This window comes from Leucoraja erinacea, chromosome 20 (assembly GCF_028641065.1).
Source record: "Leucoraja erinacea ecotype New England chromosome 20, Leri_hhj_1, whole genome shotgun sequence".
Taxonomy (NCBI): Eukaryota; Metazoa; Chordata; class Chondrichthyes; order Rajiformes; family Rajidae; genus Leucoraja; species Leucoraja erinaceus.
The window spans coordinates 4,365,488-4,383,294 of record NC_073396.1 but is presented as its reverse complement, the minus strand read 5'-3'; the positions used below and the strand labels follow the sequence as shown (position 1 = coordinate 4,383,294).

Here is a 17,807-nt window from a genome sequence, read left to right as displayed (position 1 = left end):
AAGTTTTGAGTCATAGACCTTCATCAGAACTGTGAAAGTGAACAAACAAGTTACAGAAAGAGTGGGGGAGGGATGGATGAGAAGAACAAAGGGAATATCTCTGCGGTTAGTTGTCTAGGTGATTCTGCTGTTTACAGAGCTGTCTTGAGGATAGATTAATGAGATCGGTCAGAGGGGGGGGAGAGAGAGAAAGAACACTACAGTAAAGGGGTGAAATGATAGAAAAGACTGTAGCCTAAGACCTGTCAGACCTGTCGGAGAATGTTAGAAATGCCCAGCAGATTTATGAATGTCTGTGGAGGGAGACAAACTGTGTTAATATTGCAGCTGGTAAACCTCAAAGCAGAAGGGGTCAGTTCCAATATTAACAGAAGAAGCAGGTTATTTGAAATTTTGATTTGATTTTGAGTCCTCGAGGCTGTAACTTGCCCAGCCAGACAAGATGAGTTGCTGTCCTTCAAGCACATTGGGGCTTGTGGAAGCAACTACAAAGAGATGGCTAGCAGTAGGAGTGAGATGGAAAATTAAATGGAAAGGCTCAGGATCTTGCATTCTGAACAGACTGTATCAGTACACTGTGGGTGGCCTGATTGTAATCATGTACAGTCTTTTTGCTGACTGGATAGCACGCAACAAAAACGTTTTTCACTGTACCTCGGGGCACGTGACAATAAACTAAACTAACTAATCTGAATTGTCCAAAGTAATGAAGTCATTTGTCCTGCAATCTGCATTTGAAGTCTCTCTTGTACATGTTGGTGCCACCAGATTCAGAGGAGACTTATCATTTGGCAGTCGGTGTAAATGAAGGGCACAGTCAGTTAAGTTCCACTTTAGACATTGTTTAAAGGGCCACTAATTTTACAAAAAGGCATTATTAGACATGAAAGATCCAACACCCATTGGAAACTATTCACACACTGCATGCATAATCTGCGCTTCGAGTTTTTTAATACTGAGAAATTGATTTACAGTGTGAGTTGCCTCAACTCCCTCTGCCTAGTAGGAAGGAAACCTTCTCCTCCTAGTGACAAGTCATAGCACCGGAGATCCCCCTCTCCATCCTGTTCATTGGCCTTCCTCCATTCCTGACAGTTTCTACTCTTTATGAAGCACAAGTAACAATTGAAATGACTTTTGCAGAGGACATTTTGGGGCAATGGTTTCTGGGAGATACAGGAAACAGGACGAGGACTGTAAGTATGTGTGGGCATGTACACACGTTTGTGTTTGTAGATCGAAGTGTTCCTCCAGCAGCAGTGTGTTTTGTCCGGACTCCAGCACAAGCAGTCTCTTGTGTCTCCACAAACTGGTTATTGTTCCACAAGGTATTTAATCGATCAGCATAGAAGTGCTTCACTTTGCATTGTTAACTTGCTGAGTTCATTCCAGACCCAAAACCTCACCTATCCATGTCCTCCATAGGTGCCGCTTCACCTGTTGACTTACTCCAGTACTTGGTCCTTTTTTTGTAAACTGGCACCTGCAATTTCTGTGTCTGTATTAAACCTCTTACTGCATTGATTGATTGAATAATACAGCATGGAAGCTGCATGCCCCCACCAAGTCTACTGGTTCTATGTTATCCCACTTTCACATCCACTCCCTACACATTAGCAGCAATTTACAAAGGCCAGTTAGCCTACAACCCTGCACGTCTTTAGGATGTGGGAGGAAACCAGAGCACCCGGAGGAATTCCATGCAGTCACAGGGAGGACTTGTAAACTCCTCCCAGACAGACAGCACCCGAGGTTAGGATCGAACACGGGTCTCCTGCGCTCTACCTGCTGCACCACTGTGTGCCACCTTGTTGATAGTTTTTGATTTCCTCATCATCAGACTTTCCTTCAAGTGAAGTTTGTAATCTCACTCAACAAGTATTTATCCCTGTATTTATCCCTGCTCCCTCCTCTGCTGCAGCATAAGTGATGCAGATGCTGGCAGTGCACCCTGAAGATGATGCAATGCAGTGAGAGGCACTAATACTCTTTTCTACTGCTCCCTGCACCAGAGATTGAGTGCTCTTTAATCAATTACAGCAGAACGCCACTTCTTTCATTCCACCGGTGGCAAGCCAGGCACAAACAGTTTGGCATTCTCATCCAACCTCTCCCTCTTCTTAAAGAGAATTGCGCCCTTTACGATCCATCGCAGAGTTGCCCTGAAGCTAATCCACCAGCAGGAAAAAAACCTAAACCTCAATGTTTACAAAATGCCTTTTTTCTCCCTCATCCTGTGTCAACATTTTCTTTGTATATTTATCCCTCATTGTTATTCCAAATCATTGTCCCAATCGATCACACGCCCCACTGTAAACTAACCAATGAGCAAAACAAATCTACAGCCCATGCCAATGTGACACTCGACCAGTGATGCGTTTAGATTAAAGAAAGAAGAGCTGACAAAAAATAAAAAACTAAATACTATCAATTTTGGAAATCTGGAATAAAAACAGAAAATGCTTTAAAATAGAACAGCCCAGCACAGGATCAGGCCCTTCAGTCCACAATGTCTGTACCGAACATGATGCCAACAACACATTTCATCTGCCTGCATGAGATCCATATTCTTCCATTCCCTGATTACCTATGTATTTAACAAGCCAAGTTGCATCCATAGAAAAAAAAAAATAGACAATGTTTCAGGTCAAAGACTTTCAATAATATTATTCTGATGAAAGGTCTTTATTGTCAAACATGAAGACTGTCTGTTTCTGTCTCCACACATACGACCTGCTAAATGCATATTTCCAACATTTTTGACTGATTATCCTAATTTACAGTTGCACAGTCAATAACCGTGTTCAACTATGCACCAGATGTATCCAAAAGTGTAAATTACTCTAAAGGTACAGGTTTGTAGGTTAATTGGTTTGGGAGAAATGTAAAAAATGTCCCTAGGGTAGGATAGTGTTAATGTGCGGGGATCACTGGTTGGTGTGGACTCGGTGGACCAAAGGCCCTGTGTCCGTACTGTATCTCTAAACTAAATTAAACATTGAGCAGCAGCAAGATTTATGATGTGTTTCTTCACAAATTCTAGTTGCACAGCTTTTGATTGCTTTTTGTATCAGCTCCAACTTTTCTTAAAAGTTAAACACAATGCTCTGTTCTTTTTCTCTATTTTGTCTGTAGCGGCAAAACGGGGACCTGACAGAGGTGGGAGTTGACGAGGGAAAGAGTGCAGCAGTGTTACTAAAGCTGCTTTGTTCTGTGCCGAGCCAAATGGTGGACTTTCCCCAGAATATTTGATTGTTTCTTTGCTCGTTTCCAGGCAAATATGCCTGGAATTATGGCATTAAAAAACAGTAACATACAAAACAGCTCCCTGATGCCTGAACTATAGATTCCTCAATTCTGGAAAGAATGAAGGAATAATATTTTACGAGATTCTTTGATTGTTCAACACAATTACTGAGTGGGTATCTGGACTCGCACATCAGAATATCATCATGTTTGTTACTTGAACTCAAGTGAGAAGTTAAGTTGGTAAAATTGCTTCATGCCCTATCACTTTTCATGATATTGAATGTTAAGTGTGTGTATGCATTGTAGCTTGAATGTTTCACCATTCATCTGAACTTGTCTCCATGCGCTAATTGACACCTTTGTTCTGAATCAATATGCCTATTGACCTCCTGTTATATTGTAATGCCCAAAATAATAATGACCATATAAATGTAACTCAATATTGAAAGAAAAAGGTCGGGTAATTAATAATTATGCATGTAGACCGACAAATCTCATTGCATACAAATATTTCATTATTATTTATTTTCTTTAAAAATAGAGTCATACAGCGTGGAAACAGTCCTTTGGTCCAACTTGTCCACACCGACCAGCATGTCCCATCCAACTAGTCCCACCCGCCTGCATTTGGCCCAGATCCCTCTAAACCTCTACATGGGAGTTCTTTATCAAAGCAACATTTCTTATTTGTTCTTATTTATTTTATTTAAGCCCCTACCGACAACCCCCAGCACAAACACTGTAGGCCATGCATCCTTCTCCTGGAACTAAACCTAATTGAGATGAGAATTCATCACATTGGCACTGAGCAAGAACAGACAAGGTTGTTTTTTTTCCCTCCTTCTCTGTGGGAAACATTTTCACTTCGTTTCCCCAATGAAAATGTTGAGATTGAAATTCACTTTGATAAAGAACTCCCATGTCGTAACAATGTCATTGTGCCATTTAGTGGACACAATCACATCGCAAATGTTATTAAATAATTTTAATGGACATTAGGTATTGTCGGCATTATAATTGTGGTGCAAATCCCATTCAGAAATTGTCTAATAATGTGAGTAACTGTCAGTATCATTAAATTCAGCCATGCCTGCATCTGTTAGATTGTAAATAGCTGTACACGTCATAGTGATGGATGAGGATCAGGTCAAAAATAAATGTAGGTTCTCATGGAATGCACATTTTAAAATTAAATCGACCCTGCTAAAAATATGCAGTCTTGTGTGAATACATATTTTGTCCTTATTGGGTTATGGTAAAAAAGGAGTTTGCTTGAAAACTTGGCCTTGAGGCTATTTCTCTAATATATTTTGAGCAATAGTCAGTGAAGCTGTTAGCAGCTATGTATTATTCTTTTACACGATCATTTCACCTGAAGGATAAGCCATGGTCTAGATATGTAGTAAGAAACTGCAGATGCTGGTATACACCGAAGATAGACACAAAATGCTGGAGTAACTCAGCAGGTCAAAAGGAATAGGTGACGTTTCAGGTCAAGACCCTTCTTCAGACTGGAGTCCGAAGAAGCGTCTCGACCTGAAACGTCACCTATTCCTTTTCTCCAGAGATGCTGCCTGACCTGCTGAGGTACTCCAGCTTTTTGTGCCTATATACTAAGTCCTTGTTACCTGCGAGGAGTTCACTGTGATAACTCAAGAGGTATCTGTGATTCTTGTTATCTGCCACAATGCTATCGGCTGATAAATTAGTGAAGCTGTCCATGAACAATTTCTCTGCAACTTTCAGCTTGTCAAAACAAGTGCAGTGTCCACCAACACCTCCAACAATACACCGCTGACTTCATGAGTATGTGAATCCATGGATAGCAAGTCGGCAGATAATGATAATAATATTATTAATAATAATAATTGGTGTAATTAAAAGAAACACTAGGACAGAATCTGCAGAAATGGAATGTGTACAATTGAAAAAAGATTGTGTTTTAAAGAATATATATACTTTGCAGATATTAACGCTCAAGCACGGAAACTTCAGCGACACCGTGCAAAAGGCAAAGACTTAACCATGTCTGACTACAGGCACAAATTACCACCTCTCAGGCAAAGTGTGAGTGAGACGAGCATCGCTGCCATTGGGAACCAAGAGGAGGAGCAGCAGAGACTTTACTCCACATTGCCCGGGCAGTCTGGAAAGAAGAAGAATAGTCAATGCAAAAGCGGGAAGCTCTACAGCAGAAGCAGCAAAGAGAAGCAAGAAACCAGCCTTCATGACGGTTACTCTAACGCAAGCTACCAGGCCCCTCATCTTCTGCTTCTGCAGGGGTATAACCAACAAAGTGTAAGAGCAAAAAAACTTCCCTGCAATGTCATTTAAAGAATATTTTTACATTTGAACTAGAAAAATAGCTTTATTAGTTTGAGCGAAAAAACTACAGAGGATGGAGATCTAAGACAAAAACTGAGACTGTTGGAATTGCTCAGCAGGTCAGGCAGCATAAGTGGGGGGATGGTCAGGGCCAACGTAGACATGGGGAACTGCAACTGCTGGTTTACAAAACAAAAAGACAAAGTGCTGCAGTAACTCAGTGGAGCTCAGTGGCAACTCTGGAGAACAGCTGTTTCTCCCTTTCCCATTACCTCTTAGTCCCTTTCCACTGCATTCCTTCTGCTCGCTTCATGTTTCATGCCTCTCCTCTCCTTGTCTCACTAGCTTTTGTCTTTTAATCTCTGGCCTTTGTTCAACCACCTGCCATGAATCAAACCCTCCCCCCCTCCCCCCCCCTCCAACTACAATCAGTCCGAAGAGGAGTCCCAACTAGAAACATTGTCTATCCATGTTCTTCAGAGATGCTGCCTGTCCCGCTAAGTAACTCCAGTATTTTGTGTCTTTTTTTTGAGTAGAGTCAATGTTTTGGGCCAAGGACCTTAATCAGAATAGAAAAAGTGACAAGAGTGTTTTAAATTGCATAAAATACCTGCTAACCCCAATACTCATAGATAACATAATAAATAAACAAAATTAATAAAGTAATAACCCCAATGCTAGTGCGGATACGTTTTGAAGTTCATAGTTTCAACCGAGACAGTTCATAGTTTAGTTAGTGTTTAAGAACCAACTGCAGATGCTGGAAAATCGAAGGTAGACAAAAGTGCTGGAGAAACTGAGTGGGTGCAGCAGCATCTATGGAGCGAAGGAAAGGGGCAACGTTTCGTGACGAAACGTTGCCTATTTCCTACGCTCCATAGATACTGCTACATTCGCTGAGTTTATCCAGCACTTTTATCTACCTTATAGTTTAGTTAGTGTTGTGTTGTGTTCAAGAGCCAGATGGTTGTTGGGAGGAAGCTGTTCTTGAACCTGCAGGTCATGGTTTTCAGACTCCTGTACCCTGTACCTTGTGACTGCACTGGTGCTCTGGTTTCAGGAGTGAATAGAACATAGAACATAGAGTGAATAGAATTTAGGAGATTGAGAGGGGATCTTATAGAAACTTACAAAATTCTTAAGGGGTTGGACAGGAAGATGCAGGAAGATTGTTCCCGATGTTGGGGAAGTCCAGAACAAGGGGTCACAGTTTAAGGATAAGGGGGAAATCTTTTAGGACCGAGATGAGGAAAACATTTTTCACACAGAGAGTGGTGAATCTCTGGAATTCTCTGCCACAGAAGGTAGTTGAGGCCAGTTAGGAGTTTAAGAGGGAGTTAGATGCGGCCCTTGTGGCTAAAGGGAATCAGGGGGGATGGAGAGAAGGCAGGTTCAGGATACTGAGTTGGATGATCAGCCATGATCATATTGAGTGGCAGTGCAGGCTCGAAGGGCCGAATGGCCTACTCCTGCACCTATTTTCTATATTTCTATTCTTGACTCAAAGCTAGAGAGTCACCATCTGAATCACAGAAAACACTAAAACTGTAAGCGACAAGATGTTTAACTTTAGTGCAATCATGATAAATCAGCAAGAATAAATTGTTAAAAGTCTGCACAATTTATTCAACATTTGGATCCATCAACTATTCCTTGTTCAATTTCATAAAGCTGGCTTAAATGGAAAATTAGGTTTTGAATTACAGTTATAGGCATAGTCATGACAATCAGGATGTACTTAAGTAATGTATTTTAGACCATTAGATCAGCTGATGTCCTTGTGACAATGATTGGATAGTTAGTTGGAAGAGTTTTCTATGCCTTGGGTCATTAAACATATTTTGCAGCAATTCAATTGGCAGTCTTGTTCTTAACAGTAGCACTCGTCTTTTAAACTGAACAGTTAAACATGTAGATAGACACAAAAAGCTGGAGTAACTCAGCGAGTTAGGTAGCATCTCTGGAGAAAAGGAATGGGTGATGTTTCGGGTCAAGACCCTTCTTCAGACTGAGAATCAGGGGAAAGGGAAACGAGAGATATCAATGGTGATAAAGAGAGATATGGAACAAAGGAATGAAAGATATGCAAAAAAGTAACGATGATCAAGGGAATGGTCTGTCTCTCGTCTCCCTCTCCCCTGAGTCTCAGTCTGAAGAAGGGTCTCGACCTGAAACGTCACCTATTCCTTCTCTCCAGAGATGTTGCCTGGCTCGCTGAGTTACTCCAGTATTTCGGTTTAAACCAGCATCTGCAGTTCCTCCCTACATATCTAACCTGTAGATGCTGTTTTTACAGGATTGTTTGGTGTATCCTCTGGAGCGTGAGAAGCAAATAGTAGGACAAGAAACTGCGTCGACAAAGCCCAACATTTGCTTATCATCACCCGACATCCTTTCTCTGCACTGCAAAATCAAAAGGTTTAAACAATCAAAAAAGCAAAGTTGTCACCTTGAAGAAAAGACCATCGTGGAGTCATTCCCAAATGCCTTCACGATCGTAAACTGTGTACCAGTGGAAGGACCAGCGGAACTGAGGCATGGCGATCTGATTGGTTTTGGACAACATTATATTTTTCTCTTCAAAGATCCTTTAGCTGCTAAACAGCTGCCAGCTCAAACCTTTTCAATGCTGAGACATTTGCAGTGTTTTGCTGGCCACAGGAGTAGCCGGAGAATTCCTGTTTGCAAGACATGTGGCTCCATTGTTAAAAACTGCTCAGCAAACGTGCAAAGAAATGCCATCTCGGCTGCAAACAGAGACACCACTGTTCAAAAAAGGAAGCTGCATCTGGAATATGAAAGGGCCTTTGAAGATGTGCTGATTGATAAAATCTTGACTCTTATCGAACCTGGTGGAGATGACCATAAGCTAACTCCAGCCTGCCTGCTCTGTCTGTGTATTCAGCATTCAGCTGCTACCTTCCAGTCAGGTGATTTCATGAGGCTCCTTCTGAAGATTGTGCATAGAATGCAAGGAATAGCATGGGTCAGTACTGAGTTCACCATTGTCTGAGTTGCAATATCTTTTTGCTTTTATAAAATGCCTTGCTAAATTAAATATTTCAATAGCAACATGCCTCTATGTGGTCACGATTTGGAATCTAGCCCCCACAGAGATGTAAGGGCAAGTGGCCTAAAGCTGGTCACAGAGACATTTAAGAAGTCTCTTAAGAAAGAGAAGAGTGGGGATCAATTTCAAGCACTTGGGGATCTATTAGCCCTTCACACTTCAAATTGTTGACTATGTCATTATTATCTCCAAGCACATATGCACAAAAGGAGATAACTTATTAAGGGTCCCAGACCAGAGATGTTAACCTGCTCAAGGCACAAGGTGTCATGGCTGAAATGTCTGTTCTTGTGATGTAGCTTTCTATACTGCTGCTGTAGTGAAAAGCGAAATATTCCCTTTGTTTAAGAAACTAGGTGGCTTCAACAATGCATCACTCCTTTGTTCATTAATATAATGTCATGCCTTTACTTGAACAGGTACATGGATAGTGAAGGTTTAGAGGGACATAGGCCAAACACGGGCAAAATGGGACTAGCTTAGATTGGCGCATGTTTGTCGGCATGGTTCAGTTGGACTGAGCAGCCTGTTTCTGTGCTGTATCACTCTATGACTTTATTACAGTGGGCTTCAGCCATGTACCAGTGGTTCTGCTCGCTGTTCACAGATGTGTGACGTGGAAGCACTTCCCACTGCAGTTATAGGTGTAGCAATTATCCCAGGAAAGCAAAATAACTGAAAATGACAAATGACTAAGTGCTTAATGTTTGACATATTCAGATCAGTTCCTTGTTTAATTGGTATACTTTTTTACACAGGGGAAAACCAAAGAATTGGCTGAAAAGCATTCTCAACAGTAAGTTCCATAAAACACTGGTTCACACAATGATTCTTTATTTTAGCAGTCTTTGTGAGTCTTTATGCATTTTGTGAAGTTGCATTATTTAATTTTAATTTTATTTTTATTTGTGAAAATATCATATAATGTAAATTCTTTACAACTCGGCATCTAAGTTTATAATATTAAATGGATGAAATCTGATACTTGAGCTGCTATCAATAGCCCATTATTACAAATGCTGTATTAATTCTTACCAATGCCAAGTAAACTCTCTCTCAAAAATGTCATATGTGATACCCAAAAATTACTTTAAGACAATAAATACATTATGTATTTTTTTCAATTTAAGTTGTAGGAAAAACCTGTCGGTTAGGTCACTCCTTCATATGAGTTGGAAACAACTTTCAGATAAAATTCCACTTTTCATTTTCTGCAGCTAAACTTTTGGGTCATTAAGCAACCCAAAAAAATTAATTACTTTTCTTAAAATATTCAGATCTAATTTTCAGTGGAATAGGAATTGAATTACTTAAACCCAATGTCTATTTATCATTCAGATCGATTTATTAAAGGTACATTTTGACTACGATTGTAATGTCGCTTTGAGATAGGACCTGCCCTACCCTGCGTGTGGAATGGCAAAATGATGCCTCACAGCTCCAGGTACCCAGGTTCAATCCTGACTTTGGGCGGTGTCTGTGTGCAGTCTGGGTTACTCCTGCACAAAATGCTGGAGCAACTCAGCGGGACAGGCAGCACCACTGGAGAGAAGGAATGGGTGATGTTTCGGGTCAAGACACTTCCTCAAACTGATCAGTCTGCAGTCTGTAGATTCTCCCAGTGACAATAATAATGATGTAAATTATTTACAACACAACATTTAGGTTTAAATGGATGAAATCTGACACTTTTCCTGTCATCATTAGATTAATATTATTCAAATGTTCTTCTGATTCTTACCAATGCAAAGGGAACTATCCCTCAAAAATGTCTTGTGCAATGCCAAAAGATGACTATGGTTTATGACAAGAATTATGTACTTTTTCACGTTAAGTTTAGCAAAAACACCCTTTGATGTGAATTGGAGTGAACGTTTAATACTATTTTACTTTTAATTAGTTATTTTTAGTTTACTTTTAGAGATACAGCAAGGAAATAGGCGAATCTATGCCGACCAGCGATTATCCATGCACTAGTTCTATCCTACACACTAGGGACAATTTAAAGAAGCCACTTAACCTACAAATCAGCACATCTTTGGAGATGGGAAGAAAATGAAGCACCGGGAGAAAACGCAGTCATGGGGAGAACGTGCAAACTCCGTATGGACAGCACCCATAGTCGGGATCGTAACTGTGTCTCTGGCGCTGTAAGGCAGTAACCCTATCGCTGTGCCACTCTGCCAATTTTCTGAAGATAAAGTCACAGGTTACCACTATCCTTTTGTCTGCCTGCACCCGAAAGTCATGCTGATAGACTAATTGACTTGTAAATTAGCCCTGGGTGCAGTTAACTGGCAAAATGAATCAAATGGGAGTTGATGGGTAGATGAGGGAGAGTAGGTTCTGGGGCCACAGGGATAATGAAAGAGAGAATTAGATGAATGAGACTGCGTTGTTGAGAGTGGTTTAGCCAGAGTCTTTAATCTTAGCTGCTTCATTAGTTCATAAAAATAGATTCCCAATGGAGTGCCTGCATGTGATAACCTCTCGCTTATTATTGATTGTTATTTAATTAGAAATTATAATTGCTGCCAAATCCAGCGTAATCATCATCTCAGCAAACCAGGATAGACCAATTTGGGCCCTGGCTACAAAATAGTATAAATTCCCACTATAGATTCAACATCTCCGGGCGGCACAGTGGTGCAGCGGTCGAGTTGCTGCCTCACAGCGCCAGAGACCCAGGTTTGATCCTGACTATGGGTGGGATTGCTGGTGGCCACGGCCTGTACCCATGCTGTATCTCTAAACTAAACTTAACTAAACTCAACTAAACTAAACCACCAAATCACAGTACATCCTGGAAGTACCCTATCAAACAATCTGCTGGAGGATCTCAGCGGGTCAAGCAGCATCCCTGGATGGAAAGGAACAGTTGGCTCTTCAGGTGCAAGGTATCTACCCTAAACATCAACCATTCCTTACCAGCCAAGTGTTCCTTAGATGCTGTTCGATCCACTGACTGCTTTCATTAGATTGTTTGTCACTCCAGATTCCAACATTGTGTATCTCTGGAAATACATTCTGTTGATTCATGTCTTTCCAATTCTCTTGAAGGCATGAGAATAATTGTCCATTATTGTGATGAATAGGCATTGCATATTTGATCTCCTTTATCACTTGTCACCTATCTATGGTCTTTGTGTCTCTTATTTGTGAACCAGCATCTGCAGTTCCTTCTTTCTTCATTCTGCCACTTGCAGTATCTTGGTCTCATCTGCTTTGTCTTTCATATGTTGGGATCAAAATGACCTATTAATTATTTTTCCAGCATCTGCAGTTCTTTCTTCAATATTAATTATTGTTGCACTGTTGTTTCTACATCCTGCTCCCACCAAACTCCAGACAGGATACATTTTCGCAACCTCTGGTCAGAATTACAGACCTGGTTCCAGACCTGCAACATATTTTCTTCTGGATGTCCAATTCCATTGAGCTGCTTTACTTCATCCAGCAGAAGGTTCCAGGATATATACAGGGATTTGAGGATCTGAAAGCACAAGGTACTTTTTCTGCAAATAGCAATGAGAAGTTAAGCTAATAGCAGTGATATGCAGAGATGTATGAAAACTAGGTTCTAAAGTGAGCATTTATACATCAAAAGGTTGAGGTCAGCAATATTTAATTTACATGCATTTCAGCACCTTATATCTACAAAAAGAGCATTGTGTTAATGGTGAACTGTGTCTTATTATGAAAAGCAATCACATGAGATTTTTACTAGCATTGCATTGTTTTGTTAAAAGTAGGGATGAACAATTGTTGAGCTTTCAACAGGCAGAATTGGCTGTAATGAACATATAACATAAAACATTGGTTGAATGCAGAAGACAAGAATCGACAAATCCATTTATATTTCCAATTGCCTTTGCAGTGTTTCTTAAATGAAAGATATAGGTTTTTATTGTAGATTTGGGTGTTGATAATTACTGGGGCTAACGCAGTGAGAAAAATATGATGAAGTGTTTCCTGCACTTGGAAACATTGAAATGTTGGATGGCACTTTAACGCGTATGATAGAAATATTTTGAAAGGTTTGGGGACATACGAACATTAACAGACAGCAAAAAGCCGGGTTCATCCGAGTTTCTCTCTATGAGTTTGTTTGTATGCATTGTCTCTAAAAAAGATGGTTTAGTTACAATTTGACTGTAGCAAAATATCCGAAGGTGCATTCGGAGAAAGAAGGTATTGAACTAAAAAAAAGATATTCAGAAAGGTGGCCAAGAGTTTCGTCAAAGATGGGAATCGAGTATGGTGCAAGACAGACAAGAAGTAAATTGGAGGAACAGCATATCATATTTTGCTTGGGCAGCTTACAACACAGTGGTATGAATATTGACTTCTCTCACTTCAGGTAGCCCCGGCATTCCCTCTCTCTCTCTCTATCCCTCCCCTACCCAAATCGCACAAGCTTCTCTTTTTCACCCTACGAGCTAACAATGGCCTGTTCCCCTTAGCATCATTACTTTTTTGCATATCAAACATTTTTGCATTCAAAAATTCATTGTTCTTTATCTCTCCACATCATCGTCCATAGCTCTTGTTTCCCTTATCCCTAACCAGTCTGAAGAAGGGTCTCGACCCAAAACGTCACCCATTCCTTCTCCAGAGATGCTGCTGGTCCTGCTGAGTTACTGCAGCTTTTTGTGTCTATCTAAGAAGTAACTATAAATGTTTCTGGAATGTTCTCCCTCTATTCACCATGGTGAAGCCTGCCGTCCACAGGTAACATGGGCTTGCAGTGTATAATCTTAGCAAGACACTTTGAGCTAAGACTCTGATAATGAGGTCAGTACCAATGAATATTCTTAAGGGGTTGGACAGGCTGGATGCAGGAAGATTGTTCCCGATGTTAGGGAAGTCCAGGACAAGGGGTCACAGCTTAAGGATAAGGGGGAAATCCTTTAAAACCGAGACGAGGAGAGCTTTTTTCACACAGAGAGTGCTCTGGAACTCTCTGCCACAGGTAGCAAGGGCTTGGCTATATTTAAGAGGGAGTTATGTGGCCCTTGTGGCCAAGGGGATCAGAGGGTATGGAGAGAAGGCAGGTACGGGATACTGAGTTGGATGATCAGCCATGATCATATTAAATAGCGGTCAGGCTCGAAGGGCCGAATGGCCTACTCCTGCACCTAATTTCTATGTTTCTATGTTTCTACATTAGTTACGTGATGATATTATTTGCGACGGGTTTTAACCAAAGCCCTTTTATATAACACAGATTAGTTAGAGTTTGCCAAGTATACATTTCTCCTGCTTGATTATCGCAACATTCAACAAAAATGAAGAATTGCTTCTCCCTGGTAGGCTCCATTACAAGCTGCTCTAACAATCTATCTCAGAGGCACTCCACAATCAAACTAATATGAAAGAAGCAATGATATCGGAACAGCTACTCATCTTAAAGATTGGGGCACTAATTTTCTCAGGTTACGATTGAGTGCTTCTACAGAGAAATTTACTGAGACCTCTGCTGTTCCATTGCAATAAATTCAGTGTATATGCTGTTGATATGAGGAAATATGTGCGACGTTGAAGAACTATGAACAACATAAAGTTAGTTCACTGAGTTGTGTTTTCTTTTAGTTAATTAAGAATCAAAATATAGTACAATGCTCGGGGATTTTAGAACGTAGAAAATTTTAATGATATCTGAATTTTAGTTGTTCTGAATGATATCTACAGTCCAAGTAACTATGTCCATTTATGCTTACTGATTTTAGGAATTTAAAAGTTTTTCATTTAAAAAAATTGATTGTCAAAACTAGGAGAATTGAGAACCAGAAGACATGGGTTTAAAATGAGGGGGGGAAATTTAATAGGAACTTATTTACGCTAAGGGTGGTGGATGTATGAAATGAGCTGCCGGAGGAGGTAGTTGAGGCAGGTACTATCACTATGTTTACCAAACATTTAGACGGGTACATGGATAGGTTAGGTTTAGAGGGATATAGGCCAAACATAGGCAGGTAAGATTAGTGTAGATGGGACTGGTTGGTTGGTATGACTGTACTCTTCTTCTTGCGTATGGCGTGCACAGCCTAAAGTTGTAGGACAACTTGTTCTATTTGATCTTATTTGATTGTGCACGCCAGGTTGATTGCATTCGTCGAAACAGGGCGGACCACGTGAAGGTTGCAATCTCCCACCCCACTGTACTCTATGATTAAACAAAGCATTGGATGTGACAGACCTTTTGTATATCCATTCTTTAGAAATGCTGCGATTCTTGAATTTATCGTAGATTTAATTAACTCATCATTAAATGGTCTTGTGATTTTTGTTTTCAGATTTAGATTGAATTAAAATGTCAGTGAAATGAGATGGGTTAGATTTGATGCAATTAGCACTACAAATGAATAGTACTAATAAATAATCATGTGCACAAAATATCCTCCACTGACCTGAGATGTCGTACTCAGTAACAGAGAAACACTGTTGACATTTATGCTTCCCATTTCATTCATGCATAAAGAGAGATATACGGCATGAGTGGTATTTATGGGCAATTTTGTAAATTGAAATGGATTGCAATTCAGGTCCCTTTACACTTACAAGCCAAACAGAGAGAGAAGCAAATAAAAAGGCTAATGCTAATGAATTGTAAGATGCGACAGGCTTCAAGTAAACTGACTTTAAATGTATTTTGCTTTGACAGTATTTCAGTTCTTACCATTCAAACATCTGATGTTATATAGTATGTCAAAAATGTATGATCAGCGTTGTTAAAATATTGGAATGATCTAATACTGCAACGGCAAATCAGTACCCATTCAACCAGGATCTCATTTATATAATCAGCAGAAGATGCCAGCTATTTTCACAAAAAGCTTACGGCAAAGATTGACAGATTCTTGATTAGTCGGGGTGTCGGGGGCTATGGGGCAAAGGCAGAAGAATGGGGTTGAGGGAGAGATAGATCAGCCATGATTGAATGGAGGAGTAGACTTGATGGGCCGAATGGCCTAATTCTGCTCCAAGAACTTATGAACATAAAAAATGTTCGCATCATAATCGCTGTTTTATACTTTGATGTGCATTGATGTGCATTTAATGTCTGGTTTACTAGAGAGTTTTGTTTGAAGAAGGTAACTGGTTTGGTTTCCTAACTGGAGTTTCCAGCCTGCTATTTCTAGAAACTCTTCATTTGCCAGGGAAAGCTGCAAAAAAAACATCATATTGACCATCAAAACAAAATCAATGGAAACTTTTTTTTTCCCCTCTGTGACATCGTTTTACTGTGAAAACATTTTTTGTTTCCCTGTAAAGCTCGGAACTGTTGTTAAATATCCGTGTATCCAAATGTCTCCAAAAATACCTACAGCGACACGTGGTATAGCATTTGGGATGGGAAAAGACCAGTTGGAGAGATTCATAAGGAATTCAGAGAAATGGCAATGTTTGGACCAGATGGACAAAGCTCTTTTAACCCATTTGATCTCCCAGAACATCAACTCTACATTCTTAATGGGAATAGTTTAGATTATTATCTCACTGTACCAAGATAAAGTGAAAAGCTTTTTGTGTAAGAAGGAACTGCAAATGCTGGTGTATACCAAAGATAAACACAAGAAGCTGGAGTAACTCAGCGGGACAGGCAGCATCTCTGGAAAGAAGGAATGGGTGACGTTTCGGAAGAAGGGTCTCGACCCGAAACGTCACTCATTCCTTCTCTCCAGAGATCCTGCCTGTCCCGCTGAGGTACTCCAGCTATTTGTGAAAAACTTTTTGTTGTATGTTATCCAGTCAGTGAACATACTATACATGATTACAATCGTCCACAGTGTACACATACAGGATAAAGGGAATAATGTTTAGTGGAAGATACAGTCCAGTAAAATCTGATTGATGTTGGTCCAAGGGTCTCCAATAAGGTAGATGGTAGGTCAAGAACGCTCTCTAGTTGGTGATAGGACGGTTCAGTTGCCTGTTAACAGTTGGGAAGAAATTGTCCCTGAATCTGACAGGAGAGGGGAGAATAGAGAGTGACTGGGATGTGACTCGTCCTTGATTATGCTAGTGCATCGTAACAACACCTGGGGTTTATCTGTGACGGCTGTTGAAGGGAGATCCTAGAGTCTATGCTGGCTGTGGAAAGGAATGGGGACTAAGCTGGGGACATGAATAGCTGTGAGGAAGATGCTAGGAGACGTCAAGGTCCTTGGATCCCAGGCCCAGGGTGAGTGGGCAAATTTTTAAGATGCAGTACGTCATGTGGATTTAGTTGTGACCTGCCATTTATTTGGGCAAGCAGCTATTATCTATGGTGGCCGATTGGGAAAGGGGGAGATGCAGCGAGACCTGGGTACGTGTGGACATACAGTCCCATTGAAGGTAGGCATGGATATAGGGATATAAAGAAAGCGAATGGTATGTTAGCTTTCATTGCAAACAGGACTTTGAGTTACTAGGAATCAGGGAGGTTTTTTTAAATGCAGGTGTACAAAGAATCATTGGTGAGATCCACAATTGGAATATTGCGTACTATTTTGGTCTCCAAATTCTGAGGAAGGACATTATTGCCATAGAGGGAGTGCAGAGACGGTTCACCAGACTGATTCATGGGATGTCAGGACTGTCTTATGAAGAAAGACTGGATAGACTTGGTTTATACTCTCTAGAATTTAGGAGATTGAGAGGGGATCTTATAGAAACTTACAAAATTCTTAAGGGGTTGGACAGGCTAGATGCAGGAAGATTGCTCCCGATGTTGGGGAAGTCCAGGACAAGGGGAAACAGCTTAAGGATAAGGGGGAAATCCTTAAAAATGAGATGAGAAGAACTTTTTTTTTCACACATGAGTGGTGTTTATCTCTGGAACTCTCTGCCACAGAGCTGTCGATAGTTGAGGCATAGTTCAACTTGGCTATATTTAAGAGGGAGTTAGATGTGGCCCTTGTGGCTAAGGGGATCAGAGGGTATGGAGAGAAGGCAGGTACGGGATACTGAGTTGGATGTAGCCATGACATATTGAATGGCGTGCAGGCTCGAAGGGCCGAATGGCCTACTCCTGCAATCCTAATAACAAAAAAAACAACAAACAACAACAGAATGGGGAGAAGGAGTTGATTTTGACAATCATGAATAATCTTGAAGAAGATGGAATAGTCTAACTCCTTGTTCCCAGACCCAGACTCACGGGCTGTTATTTAATGCT

The 17,807-nt window shown here is 40.6% G+C and overlaps 1 protein-coding gene across 1 annotated transcript in view; it reads left to right on the top strand.

Moving 5' to 3' along the window:
* LOC129706651 (ras-associating and dilute domain-containing protein-like) overlaps positions 1–17,807 on the top strand; it is a 46,618-nt gene that overhangs the window by 9,881 nt on the left and 18,930 nt on the right. Inside the window, 4 exon segments of the mRNA XM_055651033.1 lie at positions 5,216–5,547; positions 7,871–8,560; positions 9,403–9,440; positions 11,993–12,150. Of these exon segments, the coding sequence (XP_055507008.1) occupies positions 5,216–5,547; positions 7,871–8,560; positions 9,403–9,440; positions 11,993–12,150 (1,218 nt within the window).